Below are 21,682 nucleotides of genomic sequence, written 5' to 3'. Positions count from 1 at the left end.
GGATCCAAAGAATAAGAACTTATCAGCAGGCTGCATAGAGCGGCGCCCAGGGATCTAAGTGCACTTACTATTACTCCTGGGCGCCGCTCCGTTCGTCCGCTGTGGCCCCCGGTATTTTCAGCATTCAGAGGAAGGAGGAGGAGACGCCAGTGTCTCTCCTTCTCCCTGACAGCAGCGCTGTCCAATCACAGCGCAGAGCTCAGAGCCAGGGAGGTTTTTTGCGGACCCCATGAAATTAATGGGTCCTTATCTAATCCGAAAAAAAACGTAATGGACACAAAACAAAATAAGTTTGTGCGATTGTAGCCTAAATCTGGAGAAGCCAATGGCCCTGCCCACTTCAGTCCCCCTTTTCAGAAAGTGGCAAGGGTGACATAGAAACAGCACTTGGCAAAAAATTTGCTCAAGTGCCATCTAAAAAGCTGTAAACCTGGGGTTTGCAACTTTTTATATATATATATATATATATATATATATATATATATATAATATATACCGTATTTCTGGCATACAAGGAAGACTCCAGGTACCCCTACCAATCAGCTGTTTGAGGAGGCTGCAGAACTGAGTGGGTCATTCACGTCACATTAATCAGTCAGCCTATGTGAGATGCAATACCAATCACAGCCACTATACAGTGTACAGCGCTATGCTCTGTATGATGTGAGGAGGCTGCATCGCTCACTGGAGAGCCATAGCCTCTTCACAGAAATTACTGGTGGGGGTTGCCAGACTACCAACCAATCTAATATTGATTATTTTCTAGAAAACCCCTTAAGGACACAGCCCTATTTCACCTTAACCACCTCAGCCCCCAGAGCTTAAACCCCCTTAATGACCAGGCCACTTTTTACAATTCTGTACTACACTACTTTCACGGTTTATTGCTCGGTCATACAACTTACCACCCAAATGAATTTTACCTCCTTTTCTTCTCACTAATAGAGCTTTCATTTGGTGGTATTTCATTGCTGCTGACATTTTTACTTTTTTTTGTTATTAATCGAAATTTACCTAAATTTTAGCAAAAAAATGACTTTTCACTTTCAGTTGTAAAATTTTTCAAAAAAAACTAAATTTCTATATACAATTTTTCTCTAAATTTATTGTCCTACATGTCTTTTGCTAAAAAAAAAAATGCAATAAGTGTATATTTATTGGTTTGGGTAAAAGTTATAGCGTTTACAAACTATGGTACAAAAATGTGAATTTCCGCATTTTGAAGCAGCTCTGACTTTCTGAGCACCTGTCATGTTTCCTGAGGTTCTACAATGCCCAGACAGTAGAAAAACCCCACAAATGACCCCATTTCGAAAAACACCCTAAGGTATTCGCTGATGGGCATAGTGAGTTCATAGAATTTTTTATTTTTTGTCACAAGTTGGTGGAAAATGATGATTTTTATATTTTTTTTTTTCTTACAAAGTCTCATATTCCACTAACTTGTGACAAAAAATAAAAACTTCCATTAACTCACTATACCCATCACAAAATACCTTGGGGTGTCTTCTTTCCAAAATGGGGTCACTTGTGGGGTAGCTATACTGCCCTGGCATTCTAGGGGCCCAAATGTGTGGTAAGTAGTTTGAAATCAAAATCTGTAAAAAATGGCCGGTGACATCCGAAAGGTGCTCTTTGGAATGTGGGCCCCTTTGCCCACCTAGGCTGCAAAAAAGTGTCACATATGTGGTATCGCCGTACTCAGGAGAAGTTGGGCAATGTGTTTTGGGGTGTCTTTTTACATATACCCATGCTGGGTGAGAGAAATAAATCTCGAAAAGACAACTTTTCCCATTTTTTTTATACAGGGGTTAATAAGTGACGGGGGGGGGGGGGGGGGGGGGGGGGGGGGATGTAGTGTAGTGGTGATTGGTGCTACTTACAGAGCTGCCTGTGTCCTCTGGTGGTCGATCCAAGCAAAAGGGACCACCAGAGGAGCAGGTATATTAGACGCCGTTATCAAAACAGTGTCTAATATACCTTTTAAGGGGTTAAAAAAATCGCATCTACAGACTGCCAGCGAACGATCGCCGCTGGCAGGCTGGAGACCTCCGGTTCCTGTGAACGCGCGCTCCTGTGTGCGCGCGTTCACAGGAAATCTCTTCTCTCGCGTCAAGGTGCCTGAATCGACCGCCTCCAGACCGCAATCCTGCGTTAGGCGGTTAAGGACCAGGCCATTTTTTGCAAATGTCACCATAAAATGCAGTCTACTCTGCAGGCAGAAGAATGAGCTGAGCAGGTTGATCTTACACTCCTCAACTTTATGTGGCGATAACTTTAAAATGCTTTGACTTATCCAGGCCATTCTGAGATTGTTTTCTCGTCACATATTGTACTTCATGACAGTGGTAAAATGAAGTCAAAAAAATGTTATAAAATAATTGCAAATTTCCAAGTTTCTATTTCTCTCCTTCTATAGTACATAGTAATACCTCCAAAAATAGTTATTACTTTACATTCCCCATATGTCTACTTCATGTTTGGATCAATTTGGGAATGATATTTCTATTTTTGGGGGATGTTACAAGGCTTAGAAGTTTAGAAGCAAATCTTGAAATTTTTCAGAAATTTTCAAAAACCCACTTTTTAGGGACCAGTTCAGGTCTGAAGTCACTTTGTGAGGCTTACATAATAGAAACCACCCAAAAATGACCCCATTCTAGAAACTACACCCCTCAAGGTATTCAAAACAGATTTTACAAATGTCGTTAACCCTTTAGGTGTTCCACAAGAGTTAATGGCAAATGGTGATAACATTTCAGAATTTTTTGGCAAATTTTCCATTTTAATCAATTTTTTCCAGTAACAAAGCGAGGGTTAACAGCCAAACTAAATGCTATATTTATTGCCTCGATTCTGTAGTTTGCAGAAACACCCCATATGTGGCCGTAAACTACTGTACTGGCACACAGTAGGGCGTAGAGGGAAAGGTGCGCGGTATGGTTTTTGGAAGGCAGATTTTGCTGGACTGGTTTATTTACACCATGTCCCAGTTGAAGCCCCCCTGATGCACCGCTAGAGTAGAAACTCCATAAAAGTGACCCCATCTAATAAACTACACCCCTCAAGGTATTCAAAACTGATTTTGCAAACTTTGTTAACCCTTTAGGTGTTGCACAAGATTTAATGGAAAATAGAGGTACAATTTCAAAATTTCACTTTTTTGGCAGATTTTCCATTTTAATATTTTTTTTTCCAGTTACAAAGCAAGGGTTAACAGCCAAGCAAAACTCATTATTTATGGCCCTGATTCTGTAGTTTACAGAAACACCCCATATGTGGTCGTAAACCGCTGTATGGGCACACGGCAGGGCACAGAAGGAAAGGCATGCCATGCAGTTTTTGGAAGGCAGATTTTGTTGGATTGTTTTTTTTGACACCATGTCCCATTGATGCACCCCTAGAGTAGAAACTCCAAAAAAGTGACCCCATTTTAGAAACTACGGGATAGGGTGGCAGTTTTGTTGGTACTAGTTTAGGGTACATATGATTTTTGGTTGCTCTATATTACACTTTTTGTGAGGCAAGGTAACAAGAAATAGCTTTTTTGGCACCTGTTTTTAATTTTTTTTTATTTACAACATTCATCTGACAGGTTAGATCATGTGGTATTTTTATAGAGCAGGTTGACACTGGCGCGGCGATACCCAATATGTATACAATTATTTATTTTTTTTAATGTAAGTTTTACACAATCATTTCATTTTTGAAACAAAAAAAAATCATGTTTTAGTGTCTCCATTGTCTAAGAGCCATAGTTTTTTCAGTTTTTGGGCGATTACCTTGGGTAGGGTGTGATTTTTGCAGGATGAGATGACTGTTTGATTGGTACTATTTTGGCGTAAATGCGACTTTTTTAAACACTTATTATCTTTTTTGGGAAGTAAGGTGGGCAAAATTTCAATTTCCACATAGTTTTTATTTTTATGGTGTTCACCATGTGGGGAAAGTAACATGACCGTTTTATAGATCAGGTCGTTACGGACGCGGTGATACCTAATGTGTAGTGTATTTATTTTATTTTTTTTAAAAAAAATTTTAAATTTTTATTCAGTGCAAATTTTTTTTTTTTTTTTTTTTTTTTTTTTTTTTATCTTTACTTTTTTCACTTTTTTTTTTTTACCCAGACCCACTTGGTTCTTGAAGATCCAGTGGGTCTGATGTCTGTATAATACAGTACAGTATAGTACATAGTGTATTGTACTGTATTTTACTTACACTTTGTCTGAACAGATCTATGCCTGTAGCACAGACCTGTTCAGCACCATGGACAGCAGGATGCCTGAGAAGGCGTCCTGTTGCCATGGGAACCTTCACCATCTGCCATAACTGAGCAGACTGGAAGGGGAAGGAGGGGGGCTCCCTCCCTCTGTGACCCCATCCTGTCTGGGGGCTGCAAAGCAGCCCCACAGCCCCCCAAAGGGAGAGGGAGGGAGCTCCCTGACTGTTAACCTTTTCCATACATCGGTCCGTACGGACCGCGGTATGGAAAGGGTTAAACGGCTGACATCACAGCACAGATGTCAGCCGTTTATACCAGAGTGTCAGCAATGTGATGACACTCTGGTATACCCACTGGACGCCAATGAATATTCAAGAGGAGGCGGGCGGGGGGTCACAATTAACCCCCGCCACAATCTCGTTTTAAACCCATGATGTACCGGTACGCCATGTGTCCTTAAGGCGTTAAATGTGCTAAAATAGCAATTTAGCTTACTTATGTACTGTAATTATCCAAGGTGCCCAGATCTGAAGATATTATTTGAGATATTATTTAGAGCAAACATGTCCCCATAAAATGCAGTCTACTCTGCAGGCAGAAGAATGAGCTGAGCAGGTTGATCTTACACTCCTCAACATTGAAATTCGTTCAAATTGTCAGTATGGGTCCATAAAGTTAACAATTATGATAATTAATACAGCTCACATTGTCAAGATGTTTCAGTCTAAAAAGGGACCTTCCTCAGTATCATGAGCCTGTCCTGCAATGATGTGGAGCTACATCGACAAGTGCCATGGTGATATTTTATGTGCTGCGGGCAACAGCCTTCCACTGGCACCTTGAAGCGTACGTGTCATCATTTTATAGGTAGCATCAGCAATATTAACCCACTACACCACCCCTTTAACCTTATATAAGTATACCTCCCAAAGGAACAGATCCTCAAGAGTTGACCACTACTACACCATCTAGAACTTTATAAAAAACACGACTGGTGGTGTATTAGTTGATATCATGCTGACTATATTTGAAGGCTCCATTCCTGTGACTGGTATACTTATATAAAGTGTGTTTAGATGAAGAGGAAAACATCACACTAAACGTCCTCATGTTGGCACAATGACTACCTAGGACAGTGCTCTCCATTGTGCACGTTTTCTTGTTCTACCCCGAGGATATTTGCAGTGCAGAAGATGGTGCTGTAGAGCTTGGCACAAGGTGATCTGAAGCTAGTGATTCTTTTTTTTTTCATCTCCACATTTCAAAAGTCATATATTTAGTTTACTGTCGACATAGCTACATGAGGGCTTGTTATATGTGGTTATATTTTTAATACCACCATTTTGGGGTGGGGTCAAAAGTGTGAAAAAAGCAACACAATTCCACCATTTTCTTTTAGGATTTCATTTTTACACTTTGTGGTAAAAATGACAACTTTATTCTGCGGGTCAATGTGATTATAGAGATACCATGTATATGGGTATTCGATTTTATTTTTTTTAAGTAATTTTTGTTTATTTTGCTTTGTGTCACCATATTCTGACGCTCATAACCTTTTTGTTTGTTTCTGCCTGTGAGGGCTCATTCTTTGCAAGATGATCTTTAGTTTTTATTAATACATTTGACCCTTTTTAATGATTTTTTTTTAAACCATTTTTGGGGGAGTCCAGGTGACCAAAAATAACTATTTACTTTTTTTGTGGCACTCACTGTGCAAGTTAAGTAATAACATAATTTCATAGAGCTCTTATGGATGCGACAATACCAATTATGTTTATATCTTCCCTTTTTTTCCCCCCAGTCCCCTTAGGGACTAAATGCCTCCTGTAATAAAGTGTGCAGTCACCCTGTAGGCGTGGCTGTGATATGGCAGACCTCTGGCTGCCATGATAACTACTTGGCACTCTGCAATTGCATCTGAGGGACGCTGAGACAGGGAACTCTCTCCCTCTGTCTGACTTCTGGGATGGCACAGTCACTATTGACCATGGCATCTGAGAGGTTAAACTGCCAGGATCGGAGTTATCGCCAATCGTGACACTGAGAGCTGGATGCCAGCTATATAGTACTCGCAGGTGCGCACGCTATAAAAGGTGGTACTAGAGGCGACGAAGTGCTATCAAATAGTATTCTGTCTTCATCATTGATTCACAGCCTGCCCTCTGACTATGCATAAAGAGCTGTCAATCACTGATAGGACCGCCCACTGGACTCCTAAGCACAGAATAAGCAGGAATTGAAATGAATAAACTGTAAGTTATACTGAAAAGGTTCCCATAAAACTATATATCGGTGTACTCCGCTCCTCCTGCCGGCACAGTGTGACAGGTTTGCTGTCCATGTCTTGATGCATGTGTGGCAGTTACAGGCCGTCCAGTATGTTTCCCCATTGAGGTGGTGCAGTTTGCATTCAATAAGCACAATCCGTAACGTAAAATGATGATGTCTTGATCCTTTCTGGTAGATGAGGGAGAAATGGGTTTCTGGAGAGTAATTCAAGGACACTTACCTGGAATACAAACATGTGACGTCCTGCGGGTACGGGGCCTACTAACACAGAGTCTAGTACCTGGTCGTACTCTTCGCTCTCAGCAGATCCCACATAAATTATTTTCCACTCCAGATCTAAGGAAGACAGTGTCATTACTCTTATGAAATTTGAAGTCGGACAGAATATGGAAATACTTTATAAGTGAGATGTTTTATCAGAGTAGACTTCTGTATTGACAGGGTTTTATTCACAACTGTAATGTTTCCAAAAACAGGTCTGGATCAGGCCACGGGAAAAAATAAAACTTTTTCGAGAAATAAAGCTTTTCTGTGCAGAGCTGTGAATAAGCCCTTAAAGGGGTTGCATGGGCTTTTACTATTGATGACATATACTAGGGCTAGGTCATCAGTGTCATGGGCTGGGGTGCTGGTGGTTGGACCCCTCCGATCAGCTGTATGAGGAGACGGCGCACACGTGCCGTCACCTTCTCTCTCCCTGTCCCCTGCTGCTGTCTATGGTCTTTTGCCATAATGCGGCCAAATCTCCGCCGGACCCAATTCTACTTAATGGAACCCACAGGCGTTCCGGTTGCATCCAGAAAATTCCGGCAGACTGTTCTCTGATCACATCACTGATCCATCAGAAGAACAGAAAGAAAAAAAAATGTTGTGCTTTTATTTTGCATCTGTTTTTGTGGGTTCTGTCTGAGATGCGTTATTTTTGATGGGAGAATCTTGTGGATCCACTGAAGTCAATGGGTCCACGCTGCAGAGTGCAGACTGCCTAATACAGTACCAACAAAATGCACAAGATCTCATGGGCACTTTACATACTTCTTACCTGTGGAATTTCAAAAAGCATAATTGCTATGTAGCAATTTTTTTTCCACCCCCATAGACTTCAATGTGGTTATTAACCTGAACAGAAAATCTGCACAAAAACCGCAATAATTAGTGCAGATTTACGCACAGGTGGCGTGTTCACTGACCTGCAGCAGGGCAGTATTCAGTGTCACTCCCACACGTGGCATAGGAAGTCTGGGTTCAGGGGTCAGCTGTGCCTCCTGAACCCCGCACATCATGGCCGCCTCCACAACTTTCTCCCCGCATTCCCATGCACACACAACTTTGGATGCCAACGCCTGCCCCCCTCCAGGCCAGCGGCAGGGCCCGTGCCACCTGCCGTTTAACCCCCTCCGCTCACCTTCCGAGAGGTCCTCTATGCACTCGAAGGTGATCTCGAACTGGAAAGGGTTGTAAAATGGAGACGGGTTGTCCAGCACCACGACATTGTTCACCTGAACCTTTGCCATCTCTCAGCAGTCCCCCACACACGGGTCATTCCGCGGAACGTCCTGTTCTCCCCTCGGCTTCCCCGGCTCACTTCACTACTGCACATTCTGCTCTGTTGCCATCACGCCGTGCGCGCTGATTGGCTGCCGCCGAGCCCGCCCCCTGTCGCTGAAAGCTACACGGAAGGGAAAAGACGGGCTACTCATGGCCAGAAGAGCTGGAAATGTTTAGCAGCTGCGCCCCCTGCTGGCTGAAGGCCGCACACTGGCTCGGGGAGGATTAGGCACCTGACCCTCATGGAGTACGAGCATCGTATAGATGGAGGCTTCTGTGTGGAAAAACAGCGCGACCCCGACCCATGTGTCAGCTTCCTCCTCCGCACCTCTGTGGAGTTGTCTATGCTGCCATAAAGACGTGTAGCTGGGTCAGCAGCCAGTCACCCACCATGTGGTTTCTGTCTGTGACATAGTTCAGCAAGGTTTCTCTGACCACTGCTGAGAAAAACATCAAGGACCAACATATATATCCGCTTCCAGGCTATGCCATCTGATGGCAAAATGCATAGAAGTGGAAGATAGACAAGCATAATCAATGAGATCCGACGGGGCATTTTATAAAAAAAAAAAAAGCATAATAAAAGAAATACGCAAAACTAAAGTTAATGTTGGTGCCTTATTAACTCTGCATATCTGTCACACAAACCACCACACCCAGCGGCTTAGTCACACCATTATTGTTACATGAAGCTACATGCCAGGCACATGCCCCCGGGTGATTAGAATGATTTATGGATGCGGAACCTATTATCGTACTATAATCTCCCATGCGATCATACGCATTCTGCAACCTTTCAAGATTACACACCTCCCATGACCGTGCATGCTAAAATGGAGCTGAAGCTGGAAAGAGAAGGATAAGCCATGTTGACTTCTATGGCGCGTCGGACTATTGAGTGAAGCCATAAGAGGCATCGCTAGAGGGTCAGCACAGAGGACGGGAGACACTTCCAAGGTCTGGTTGGTGGTCTTTGTCCCCAAAAATAAGTGCCTGATAGGCAGTTGTAGGGCGCCATACAGTAAAAGTGCCGTCATTTGTATGGTGATCTTCTGAGTGTCCCACAAAATAATAGTACCCCCTCTGTGCTGCTATACAGTAAGAATGCCCTTTACATGCCCCACCAAGCAATGCCCATGGCTGTACTCCTTACAAAAGTATTAATGCCTCTTTTGTGCCCCCCAGAAAGTGATGATGCTCCCTTTGTAGCACTAGAAAGTTAGACTGCTTCTTGTCCGTCCCCTGGAAAGGAACAATGCCCTTTGGAAAGTAAAAGTGTCCCCTTTTTGACCTGGTCAGTAATAACGCCCTCATAAAGATAATAATGCCATCTGAGTGCCCCCTTGAAAGTAATCAGTGAAAGCAGGTTTCAGCTGCTTTCACTCCCAACTCGATTTCTAATTATTTCTCACTATATCTCTCGATGTAGTGGAGATAACGCTCTGAGTCTGACTTTGTCTTGATTGCCAGCTTTCAAACAAGACCAGGCCTATATTTCTGCTACCAATCCTCAGAAATGAGGGGTAAAGTAGCCCCCCTCCCCTCACACTGCTGCCTAAGCTCTGCTTGGACTGAACTTTAAAGGGAACCTGTCACCGGGATTTTGGGTATAAAGCTGAGGACATGGGTTGCTAGATGGCCGCTAGCACATCCGCAATACCCAGTCCCCATTGCTCTCTGTGCTTTTATTGTGTAAAAAAACCGATTTGATACATATGCAAATTAACCTGAGATGAGTCCAGCGCCGTAATCTCGCGAGCTAGCGCATGCGCAGTGTCAGTGTTCCTTCCCTGTGCTGGCCTCAGGGAAGGAACTGCGCATGCGCTGGCTTTCGCATCGTGAGATTACGGCGCTCTGGCTTTCTGATGTCTGGGAGCAAGGAGGAGATTCTGAGGATGCGGGCGGTGTTGGGCTCCTTCACGCTGGACTCATCTCAGGTTAATTTGCATATGTATCAAATCGTTTTTTCCCCACAATAAAAGCACACAGAGCTATGGGGACTGGGTATTGCGGATGTGCTAGCGGCCATCTAGCAACCCATGTCCTAAGCTCTATACCCAAAATCCCAGTGACAGGTTGCCTTTAAGAAAGTCCTTGGGCAATAGGCTGACTTGTTGCATGCGCACTTAACAGCAGAAGGCATCTGTGTTGGTCCCATGTTTATATGTGCCCGCATTGCTGAGAAAAACAAAGTTTTAATATATGCAAATGAGCCTATAGGTGTAATGGAAACGCCCCCATTGCTCCTTGAGGCTCATTTACATATATTAAAACATCATTTTCCTCAGCAATGTGGGCACATATAAACATGGGACCAACACAGATGCCTTCAACTGCACATGTAACAGGTCAGCCAGTTTCATACGTACTGAAATATGCCCTTCAAGTGGTTAATCAGTAATGATGCCCCCAAGTGCTGCGCACACTACAAAATTTGCCACCTTTGCATGCTTCAACAAAAATGAAACCTTTACTCACCTCACGGTGATCCCCTGAATGTGAGCACTCCTCTTGCCTGCACATTTACCACCCGCGCACAGTTGCAGTAATGCTATGACATCGGGAAGTACAGAAGAAACGAAGAAAGAATACGGCACTCGCCAACAATCTTCACAGCTTTATTCACCGATGAAACAAGATGGATGCGGGCACAGCACAGTCGGAAAGGCTACAGCCACAAACTCCCTTCTACACTCCGGTTCCTTCCATCCACCTCATGTAAAGTCAGATGCAATGTATGCATCTGAAAAGAACCCTCACAAATGGAGATGATTTTGTTGGGCAATGTAGAGAGTTGAAGAGTCGGTTCCTACAGAGAGGGTACCCAGAGAAGGTGGTCGATGAGGCCTACAGGACAGCCTGTGAAGCATGGGAATTTGGAAGTGGATAGAGATATGTATAGAGAGAGAAGATTGGTCTTTACCTTTTGATTATACCCCAATGACTAAGAGGGCCATCTTAAATAATTGGTATATTCTGTCCCAGGATGAGTCATCGAAAGAAAAGACGCAATTGAATCCCATTGTCAGGTTTAGACGTAGTGAAACTATTAAAGATGTGATTGTAAGGAGTCATTTTCAGGAAAAGGATTTGAATTGGTTAGGGAGATGTTCGCCCCATGGGAATTGCTCGATGTACAAACATATGTATAGGAGGAGTTGAGCATACTGTAAGGCATTTTATATTCTGTAAGACACCGTTTGTGTTATTTTTTGTCCCTGTGGGAGATTCTATATAGGGAAAGCTATTAGGTGTCTATAGATCAGAAGACAAAAGATCTATACAAACCAGGATTGGAGCGATAAGATTGATGGAGCATGTGCATGACACCCATGGGGGTAGTAGTGATGTATTAAAATATGCAGGTATTGAAGTAGTTGGAGTTCCAGAACGTGGGGGATATAGGGGTCTCCTGCAGAGAGAAGCAGCCTGGATCATTAGAACTAGGGCCATGGGTCCACTTGGCTTACCTGGCAGTATTCCTTTAGCTTCTTTCTGCAATATGTTTGTTTTGCTTTGTATCTCTCATTTTCTGTTTGCTTTCATTGTTTTGAATGTTTAGTATAATGTGTTTTTAAATATTTATGTGACGTAGCTGGCGTGAGAGTATTTGTCGTGAACACGCCAGCGTCGCGTGAAGCCTGAGGAAGCGCAGTGAGCGCAAAACAGCTGTAGCCTTTCTGACTGTGCTGTGCCCGCATCCATCTTGTTTCATCGGTGAATAAAGCTGTGAAGATTGTTGGCGAGGGCCGTATTCTTCGTTTCTTCTGTACTTCCCATTTCAATTTGTGCATCTTCCATATACTGAGCACCACCAGATGGCACGAGTGTACCACGCAGAGTCCGTTTAGATGGATTAGCCCCACCACGCAGTGCCGACCACAACCACCTTCTGTTTATACAATGCTATGACCATCCTGCTGCCTGCCCCAGAATGCTGATGTCCTGCCCGTGGTCCCAACCTTCTGTAGGCCACACGTGGCCTGCAGACTACAAGGAGGAGAATGGCAGAGCAGGGTGCTGATACAAGTGAGAGTGGCGTTCACTTGAGGATCCAGGACATTGGCTCCTGATTTCAGTCCTGCCATAAAGGTGTTTTTTTGTGGCCTTTGTTTTTATGCATACATTTTTGTCATGTTATCCTGCACTTTGTGTTTTTTTTTGTTTGTTTTTTACTATAGCGAAGCCTATAAAAATGCCTAAAAAACACTATCTAGAGCTTGATGTGTTTTGGTCTTAAAGGGTCCCAGTGACACACGGTTAGTAATTCATATTGAATTTCAACTAAGTTCTAGAAACATGGTGTGTTGGGAAGAACATGGGCCCTGATTTATCATAGACCAGCCACATACGCTGGTGCATGATAACCTAGCGATTTCAGTCCTCTACTTCAGAAAACTGTCATAAAAAAGATAAATGTCACTGCCCCCCCACCCCCCTTCCTTGTCATGCCCCCTTTTTGGGAAAACGCTGATGGCAGTGAAGAAACCAAAACTATTTGTTTCGCAAGTGGTGCTGAAAAAGGCGCAAACAAACAGATTTTTTTAAGGATAAATTAGGCCCATGATGTTTTTCCAAAAGGTGCCATGTGTGAACCCTCCCTAATGCTGGTCACACATACTAAAGTAAAAAAAAAAAAAAAAGTATTTTATCAGCAAAGTGTGTGTTCCTCTTGACCAATAAGGTCATTAAAAAAAACTACCTCCTAGATTTTGGTGAAAATCAGTATGTTACTATATCCCTCACAATCCATTCATATATGGAGAAAAAGTACCTTTAATCCATGTCCTGTCCCACTACAGCAGGAAATGTGAATGCTTCTCCTCCAGTCACTGGCGGGTCATTGATGCAATTGGATGAGCGGCATTCAAAGCCATTTCCTGCCTTGTCAGGACAGGAGCAGGAAGTGGAGTGCAAGCCCAGGTGCCATCCAAATGGCAGCAGTGGGGAATTGGTGAGGTAAGTATATGCTTGATTATTTTTTTTTTTTCTACCAATTAGTTTCCCAGTGCAGGCATTTTTTATTTTTTTATTTTTTTTATTTCACTGGAATACCCCTTTAAGTGCATCAATGGTGGGCCCAAGCCACTGTGTGCACCCTTGCTTCTGGATTGACTGAGCCAGGCAAGATGACTATGCAGGAACCTGGCCCTGTCGGTGAGGAAGGAGATGGAGGGACTGGCAGAGGAGTAAGGGTGCACAGTGTGTCTTGGACCCGCCCTCAGAGCACATGACTGCTCATTAGCATATGGGTTAAAAGTACTTTTTCTCCAGTATGAAGCAACAGATCACTAGGTGGAAGGCATCATTGCATTCACTTTTTTATAATACTGTTTTAAGCCAATTTCCCGGTATTTTTCCACATTACAGCATGCTCGGGTGTGCCATTTCCAATAGACTTCTCTATAGAAAAAAAATAAGTGTGGCAGCACCCTTATTGGGCATACGTAATATTAATATGAATATCTACTACTTTTCAACCTTATTCCTATCTCAACCATTCATTGCTGAGATCGGAATACCCATGGCAAGCAGTGTCCAGGGATGGCTGGAGTTAAGAAAACCGGCAATGCAGCGCAGGCGCTCAGCTGCCTCTGTAACCCCAGCCACCCCTGTCCACCACATGTGATGGGTGTACCCCTTTACGTACTGGGTTTTTGAGCAAATTATTTGCACTGATGGAATCTTATTTGTGTTTTCTTATATTAGGACTGACTGTGACTGCAGTGAAGGATTCTGGCGAGTGGAACTTAGAGGCTGGCGCACTGGTCCTAGCAGATGGTGGTCTGTGCTGCATTGATGAATTCAACAGTATAAAAGAGCACGACAGGACCAGTATCCATGAGGCCATGGAACAGCAGACCATAAGCGTGGCCAAAGCTGGGTAAAATCCAATAAAAATATATTAATGTACAGGTATTAGTGGGACTCATAGTATGATGTGCATGCATAAATGTCTTCCCTTTTAACCCCTTAAAGGTGTGGCCCAGGGGATTAATGAATTAAAGAGGACTTGTCAACACGAAATGCAGTGCAATCTGTAGGCAATATGTGATAGAGCAGGAGGAGCGGAGCAGATTTCTATATAGATTAGTAGGGAAAAATTTGGTAAAGCTTGTGATTTATACATTTATATCTCTGCTCTTATCTTTGGAGTCATGGGGGCCGTTTTATCTTTGATTGATAACTTTCTCTGTGTGTATACATAGATGGCTGTCAGTCAGTGAGAAGATGGCCCCATGTACAACTGAACTGAGAAATAGTAGAGGTGTAAATGTATGAATTACAAGTGTTGCTGAATCTTTTCCTATAAAACTATACATACATTTGCTCAGCTCCTCCTGCTCTATAACATGCTGTCTGCAGATTGCAAGGGTGACAGGTCCTCTTTAACCTAACAGTAGTACATGAAACAAAGACCAGCAGGCACAGGAGATTTGTGCTGGAGCAGCGGAGGATTTATTTTCCTGCTCAAGCACCATACATCAGAAGCTTGCATGCGGGAGGGGGGGGGGATTGAAAACGTGAGTAATTTCCTGTTATCGTTTCAATTTCTCAAACTCCAGGACAATCCCTTTTTGACCTATACTCGGGATAGATCAACCAGATCAGATCAATGGGGGTCCAACACCCAGCACCCCCACCAAACAGCTGTTTTGGGTAGCTGCAGCCACCAGATTCCAAACAGTGAATAGAGGCAGAAGGATAGGTCATCAAAATCAAAAGCCTTTGACTCATAGCATGCATAAATTGCCACTATATGCCACTTGCTAACTTACTTGTTTTATCTAAAATGCCTCCTTTCTATTGTTTACTTCCATCTTCAAGCTCTTTATAGAGTACTTGTTGTCATGAGGATCTGACACCACTGCAATCTAGCTGCAGTGACTGCCATTGTGGAGCAGCGCAGAGCGCCGGCCTCTCTAGTGACCGGGAGAGCACACGCCTGCACAGCAGCTTCTGTCCAGCCATCTCACATCAGAGCTTGTAGTTTGTGTAGAGCAGCTCCAGTGCATGCGCAGTAGCCTTGGAACTGTTCTACACAGCTACATCTGCATAGATAGAATGCCTTAGGAATGCGCACAGACAAGAGGTGGGATAACATCATCCTACCACCAATTGCCTGTGCCATCACACTTTGAGTCACCACACTGTATGTAGCATAAAGTTCAGGGCTAGGGAACAAAGGCAGCCTAAAATTTCTAAGGTGAGACAACCCCTTTAATGATGCAGCTATGTTGGGCCTTAAAGGGGTTGTCCCACAAAAAATATTCTACAGTTTTCAAACCAGCACCTGCATCTGAATACTTTTGTAATTGCATGTATTTAAAAATTATAGTTATTTAATAAAATGTATCTGTATAGTGCCACCTGCAGCTTTGTTTTTTTTTTTTGTTATTTCTTTGACCTGCTCACTGAGATGGCCGCACATGCTCAGTTTCATCCTTCAGTTGCCTCCTGAGCTGGGATAGGGAGAGCATGGACACTCCTCCTGAGCTGTGATAGGGAGAGCACAGACACGCCCCCTTAGCTGCAGCAGAAAAGACACTCCCCTTGAGCTGTCGACTTGATATAAATCTATCAGAGCAATGAATGAGGAAATCTCAGGATCCATGTGAGGTACAGGACTGGTTCTAGCTTTGTTAGAAAGAGGTTGTAATGTATTATATGATGTCTGGTTTTCTTTTTCAACATTAATCATGGGCTAACCCCTTTAAGAACAGAACACATGATTTTTTTAAATTTCTATATTCTAACTATATCAACTATTAGTTGGCTTGATTTGAGACAACATTTTACACTAGAATTGTGGCACAATTCCCATTCTTGTGAAGTCACACTCCTTTCCCATACGCTGCAAGACTGCTCCTGTTTCCGATTTACAGCTTTTTTTTGCAGTCAGCCGTAGGGGGTGGGGAGAGTCGGGACCTCATGAATAAAAGGCTCCTGAAACTAGTGCTCCATATTAGTCCTGAGCCTAGTGCTCTGTGTTAGTGTCAGGAGCGGCCTGGGAATTTAAAGTGGCACTGGAAATTAAAATAGTGGTCCTATGTTGTAGATGAACCCAAATTGGCGGAATGTGGGGTCAACACAAGAAGGTGGGTTATACTCAAGTAGGTGGGACCATCAATACCATAGAGGTGCAGCAGAAGCAAATGCTAAAGTGCAGCATAAAACAGATGCAGACAGCAAACGGGTGAAAACTGCATTTTTTGCAGACCCATAGAAATGTATGGGTCCGCGCTTAATATGCAAGAAATGCAGATTGGACACAGACCAAAAATATAATTGTGTGCATGAGGCCTAAATGCAGTGAGGCGCGGGTCACAGGACAGAGCCAGCCCTTCTATCAGCATGCTTTCTGGTCACACAGGACAATACAGCACTACATACCATTTATCTGGTGTCTCCTCTGATGTAGATGTTTTCTTTTCTCATCTGCTCAGATTTTCTCAGCACAGTCTTCACATCCTGCGACCACCCCCAATACTGTGACCGCTGTGCTCCACAATGCCCTAAAATACTGTACTGCAGAAAAGCTAGTGCCCCCTAAAGTGCCTCTATTAATAATAATGTCTCTCTAGTGCCCCCTGCAATAAAACCCCTATTGTGCTCCCAGTAATAACAATCTCCCCTAAAATACCCTTAGTAAAAAACATTTCCCCATAGTGCCCTTGTATTAAAAATTCCCCTGTAGTATCTCTAGTATTAAAAAAAAAAAATTGCATCCTATAGTGCCAAGTATTAAAAGTCCCCAGACCAGTAATGCCCCCAGTGACTAATGCCCTCTATTTTGCTGCCAGAAATGGCCCCTAAAAGACCCCAGTAATGCTCCCTGTAGTGCCCCAGCTTAGCAATAGCCCCTATAGTGTCCCTTATAGTGCCCCAACTGAGTAGTGCCTTTCTCAATGCAGGCCTCAGACCTCTTCCGGTCGAAGCCACCTGGAACCCAGTGCCATCGCTGCTTCAGGGCTCAGGCCTAGTAAATCATGTGCAGGACACAGAATAAAAAATCTGCAATCAGAAAATAAAAAGATTAGAAAAAAGCATGCGTCTCTATCTGGTTTTAACTGGCAGAAAACAATATAGGCAACACATTCCATTTAAGTGATCTAGATGCTTTTGTATAATATGAAGTTGTTAATTCTACAAGGGTACAGAAAAAGAATTCCTATAACATTATGCTGTAAAAAGTATGGGCATGGCATATTCCTGTTTGCATCTTCATCATTTCATCACCGTACTGTACGGTGACCACGTTAAACGAAAAGCTAACTATTGCTGTGACATGCGCTGCTGTGATGCAGATACCCTCAGCCATCGCAAGACAGATGTTCAGTGGAAAGGGTGGATTATAAATCCTCCTGTATTCAGGTCACCAGGAGCTTCACTCAATGTCTGTAGGACTAGCTCTGCTGAATGTAATGATACCTTTCACTTAGTGATCCGTTGCTTTAGGCTACTTTCACACTAGCGTTCGGAGCGGGTCCGTCTGATGTTTCATCAGACGGATCCGCTCCTATAATGCAGACGTTTGCATCCGTTCAGAACGGATCCGTCTGCATTATAACTTAGAAAAATTTCTAAATGTGAAAGTAGCCTGAGCGGATCCGTTCAGACTTTACATTGAAAGTCAATGGGGAACGGATCCGCTTGAAGATTGAGCCATATAGTGTCATCTTCAAGCGGATCCGTCCCCATTGACTTCCATTATAAGTCTGGACGGATCCGCTCGCCTCCGCACGGCCAGGCGGACACCCGAACGCTGCAAGAAGCATTCAGGTGTCCGCTCACTGAGCGGAGCGGAGGCTGAACGCTGCCAGACTGATGCATTCTCAGTGGATCCGCGTCCACTCAGGATGCATTAGGGCTGGACGGATGCGTTCGGGGCCGCTTGTGAGCCCCTTCAAACGGAGCTCACGAGCGGACACCTGAACGCAGGTGTGAAAGTAGCCTTATTCTGTAAAATAAAACTTTTACTCCATATGCTAATGAGCAGTCGTGCACTGAGGGCGGGTCCAAGAGACTCTGTGCACCCTTACTCCTCCTGCTTCCTTTGCCAGCTCCTCCTTCTACTTATTGATTGACAAGACCAGGGGAGATGACTATGCAGGAGTCTAGCCTTGTCAGTCAAGAAGGAGAGGGAAGAGATGGCAGAGGAAGCAGCAATGGAATTTAACTCCCCGTAGCAATGTTATTTTTCCGTCTGTGAGGGCATTTTCTGGTGCATACAACTTTTTGATATTTTTTTATTTTATTACTTTTTTGGGAGGCGGTATAAACAAGAAAAAAATTGAAATTTTTTCTTTTTTTTTTTTCTTTCATCCATAACAGCACCACAGAGACATCCATCCCTACAGTTGGACAGGAAGCCTTAAAGCAGTTACAATAGAACACTACATTTTTCTTAAAGTGGTTTCCTGTCCTAAAGACAGAGGAGCCTCTAGCATGCAGCTTCTAGGGCCATGAAGCATTGAATGCCTCACTGATGGAGTGAAGCCATCTCCAGCGGGAACTGCATGGAATATTTGAGCTTGGTAGGCCACTGGAGCTTAGACCTCCGGAGGAAACGGTCTAGCAGTCTGGGTATCATTCCGTTGCCTTGGCCTCTTTGTTTGGTTTGATGTGGATGGCTGGCCTGCCTCTGAACCTTGTCGGCTGGCTGCCTCAGAGCTGGGTTGGTATGCAGCCTCCCCCTAGTTTGGTTTACTGACCCTGTGCATTGTTTGGCTTGCTGACCTTTTTTGCCTAGTCTCAGACCTCTGAACTCAGCTAAGATGGGCAGGTCTGCATTAAGTCTAGAACACTAGCAAAGGCTCAGAATTCTTTTACTTTGGAGTCAAAAGATCGGGATGGTTGGCACACCAGCAAAGTCCCAATTAATGCTCCTAGTTTGAAGTCATCAATGGGGGCAGTCATTTTTGAAAATTTCTTTGTTGGTCTCAAAGCCAGTTAGGCCTTGTGCATTATCTCTGTCTTGGATCTGGGCATCTTTCCTGCAATGTAGGGCTACAATGAAGAATTTAGTGGATGGACTAAAATTGCCTCTTCGCCATCAGGCTCCCTCAGTAATGGTTATCCTTGGTAAAAATAAATACCTTTTTAAGAGATTTTGGTAAGACTGTTATGGTTATTTTTCCAAGTAGAAGATGAGGAATCCATAGGTTTCAATTTCAGAGATTAATTGGCTTTGATACCATCTGCATAAGGACCATTTGAACTTTAACCTGTTGTGCTTTTTGCATTAAAGGGTTCCCTGTCTGAAGTACCGGTATAGACTATATAGAAGTGGACTAGAAGCATGTTGTGGCTAACACAACAGTGAGTCACGTAGGGGATCGAGCCACGTGTTGCAGGTGAATGACGTCACGACAGAGGAATAACGGAGTTCAGCAGACAGGTGTAGAACTCAACAAGTTTCCCACCAAAGTTGGGTCAAGCTCCTTTATTTATACACCGTCCAACGGGAGTGCTGGGTGTAACTGCAAATAACACTCATAATTGGAGCCATACTTTGCATAATTCATTATGGCTAATTGGTCAATTGCCAACATGAGCAAAGCTTATCTTATCCTAATATAAGGCCACTAACATCTACATTTTTAGCAAGTCATTTGAATTGGCAGGTGGGCAGTTGCCATCTTCTTAAGAAATTAAACACAAATTTCAGTCTTGAACAAGAGTCTAAAATGGCTGCCAAAGGAAAGCTGAAAACGTCTTTATTAGAGCAGAATTCTTGCTTTGATAGCTTTTGTTGGCCTATCACTTTATTGTATTACGTAAAAAAGAATCAGGAAGACAGCTTCATTATAGGAATAAAGCACTTCTGTTCTGTTAGGAACAGCACAGTAAGTGAGTATTCGGTTAATCTTCTCAGATGATCTGTTCTTTCTAATCAGAAGTAGAAACTAATGGCTCTTCTGCTGTGTAATCCTATATTGTTGCTGAGATTGTATTCTTGTGGAACAGGCTGGAGATATTTGTGACCTAGACATACAGGGAACATAAAGAGCACCTGTCACTATGATCAACCCTATTAAACCAGGCATACTGCCTAGTAGGGTTGATCTTGGTGAATTAAATAAACCCTCTATGGCTGCAAACTGATCTAACTTTCCAGTGAAATTTTTACTTTTATGCTTATGCAAATGAGGTGCTTGGAGCAGCGAGGGTCTGCCCTAGCCCCTCAACACCCCTTCACTTCTTCCTCTCCCCAGTCACCAGACCCCCACATGCCCTGATTGACAGGGCCAGGGATCCACCCTGAAATCATACGCAGTTGATCTTATCAGGTGAATAAAAGTAAGACTTTTCCTGTAATATTACATCCGATTGCAGCAATAGAGGGCTCATATAATTGACCATGATCAACCCTACCAGGCAGTATGACTGGTTTACTAGAATTTATTATAGTGACAGGCACTCTTTAAGCCATTTTCTGTACATCCCAATAATTGCTGTTTTAGGGCCCATTTACACGTCCGTAAGTGTTGCCAGCACTGTAATAGAAAATGCCTATTCTTGTCTGCTATTGTGCACAAGAATAGGACATGTTCTATTTTTTTTTGCGAAGCCGCGGAACGGAAGTGCAGAGGCAGACAGCACACTTTGTGCTGTCCACATCTTTTCTGGCCCAGTTGAAAATGAATGGGTCCGCACCCATTCCGCATAATTGCGGAACGGATTCGGACCATTCATACGGACGTCTGAATGGAGCCTTAGTTAGATGCTTTCCTTCATAATTGGGACTTCGGGCTGGCCTATGCAGTTCCCCAAGCTCTAATCTTCGATGATTTAGGGAAATTCAGAGAAATGAGACAAGAGTTCGGTTAATTACACCCTTGTAATCTAGTAGGCTTGGGTACATTACTGAGTATATGTCTGTGATTCAACCAAGTGTGCTACTGGAAGTATGGGACCTCTTGTCCCGAGGCCTAGTTTGGCATTCCAAGGTTTACTTGACAAAAGAGAACTTGGGAGAAAATTGTAACATTGAAAACATGTGAAAATATTGAAGTCATTTAAAACCCCCCATGAGCTGGTTACAAGAACGCATGTACAATAGTGCTCCAGCCGCCATGGTGTAAGGAAACATGAAACCTTTTTGCTCACTCAAGCTAATACTTCAGTTGAACAGATTTGTCACACTGCTGCCAGGCCTCCACCCTCTACTGTATTTGAAGTCTTCCTGGATCTTTCCTCAGGAGGAAGATCTGACAAGTGTTGGTCCCTTCATGGGCTTTTTGCATGGCTTCATATTCTGCAGATTTTATCACAGAAAGTTTCTGCAACTGAGAATCCGTTCCATTCATTTGAATGGGATTGTTTTAGCTACAAGAGTATGCATTTTTGCAAGCCCCATTCAAATCAATGGAGTTAATTTTCATTCGCAGACAATTCTGCAACAAATTCTGCCATGTGTGAAGACACCCTTTTATTCCTATTTTACTCTCTCCGTGGTGCTGTCATGAGTGAAAGGAAAAATGATAATTACATTTACCAGTAATTTGATTTTCCAGGACAGCACCTCTCTTAGTCATCCACTCTAGTTTGTATTTGGTTATGGAAATTCTGTATTTGTCTTCATATGGTGTTGTAAAAAAAATGAATAAAAAAATATGA

At 43.3% G+C, this 21,682-nt stretch overlaps 2 protein-coding genes across 3 annotated transcripts in view; one reads left to right on the top strand and one right to left on the bottom strand.

Moving 5' to 3' along the window:
• The window catches only part of ASF1A (anti-silencing function 1A histone chaperone), a 41,725-nt gene extending 33,409 nt beyond the window's left edge, over nucleotides 1-8,316 (bottom strand). The window contains exons 1-2 of the mRNA XM_040428929.1: nucleotides 7,917-8,316; nucleotides 6,732-6,847 (exon numbers count right to left, since the gene is read on the bottom strand). Coding sequence (XP_040284863.1) covers nucleotides 6,732-6,847; nucleotides 7,917-8,025 — 225 coding nt within the window. The 5' untranslated portion in view covers nucleotides 8,026-8,316. The remainder of the gene's footprint in view (nucleotides 1-6,731; nucleotides 6,848-7,916) is intronic.
• Nucleotides 1-21,682, top strand: part of MCM9 (minichromosome maintenance 9 homologous recombination repair factor) — a 129,656-nt gene that overhangs the window by 71,178 nt on the left and 36,796 nt on the right. For both annotated transcript variants that reach the window (XM_040428928.1, XM_040428927.1), the window contains one exon: nucleotides 13,769-13,943. In XM_040428928.1, the coding sequence (XP_040284862.1) occupies nucleotides 13,769-13,943 (175 nt within the window). The remainder of the gene's footprint in view (nucleotides 1-13,768; nucleotides 13,944-21,682) is intronic.

The sequence above is a fragment of the Bufo bufo genome, chromosome 4 (genome assembly GCF_905171765.1).
Source record: "Bufo bufo chromosome 4, aBufBuf1.1, whole genome shotgun sequence".
Lineage (NCBI taxonomy): Eukaryota > Metazoa > Chordata > Amphibia > Anura > Bufonidae > Bufo > Bufo bufo.
This window is presented reverse-complemented; position numbering and strand designations above follow the sequence as displayed.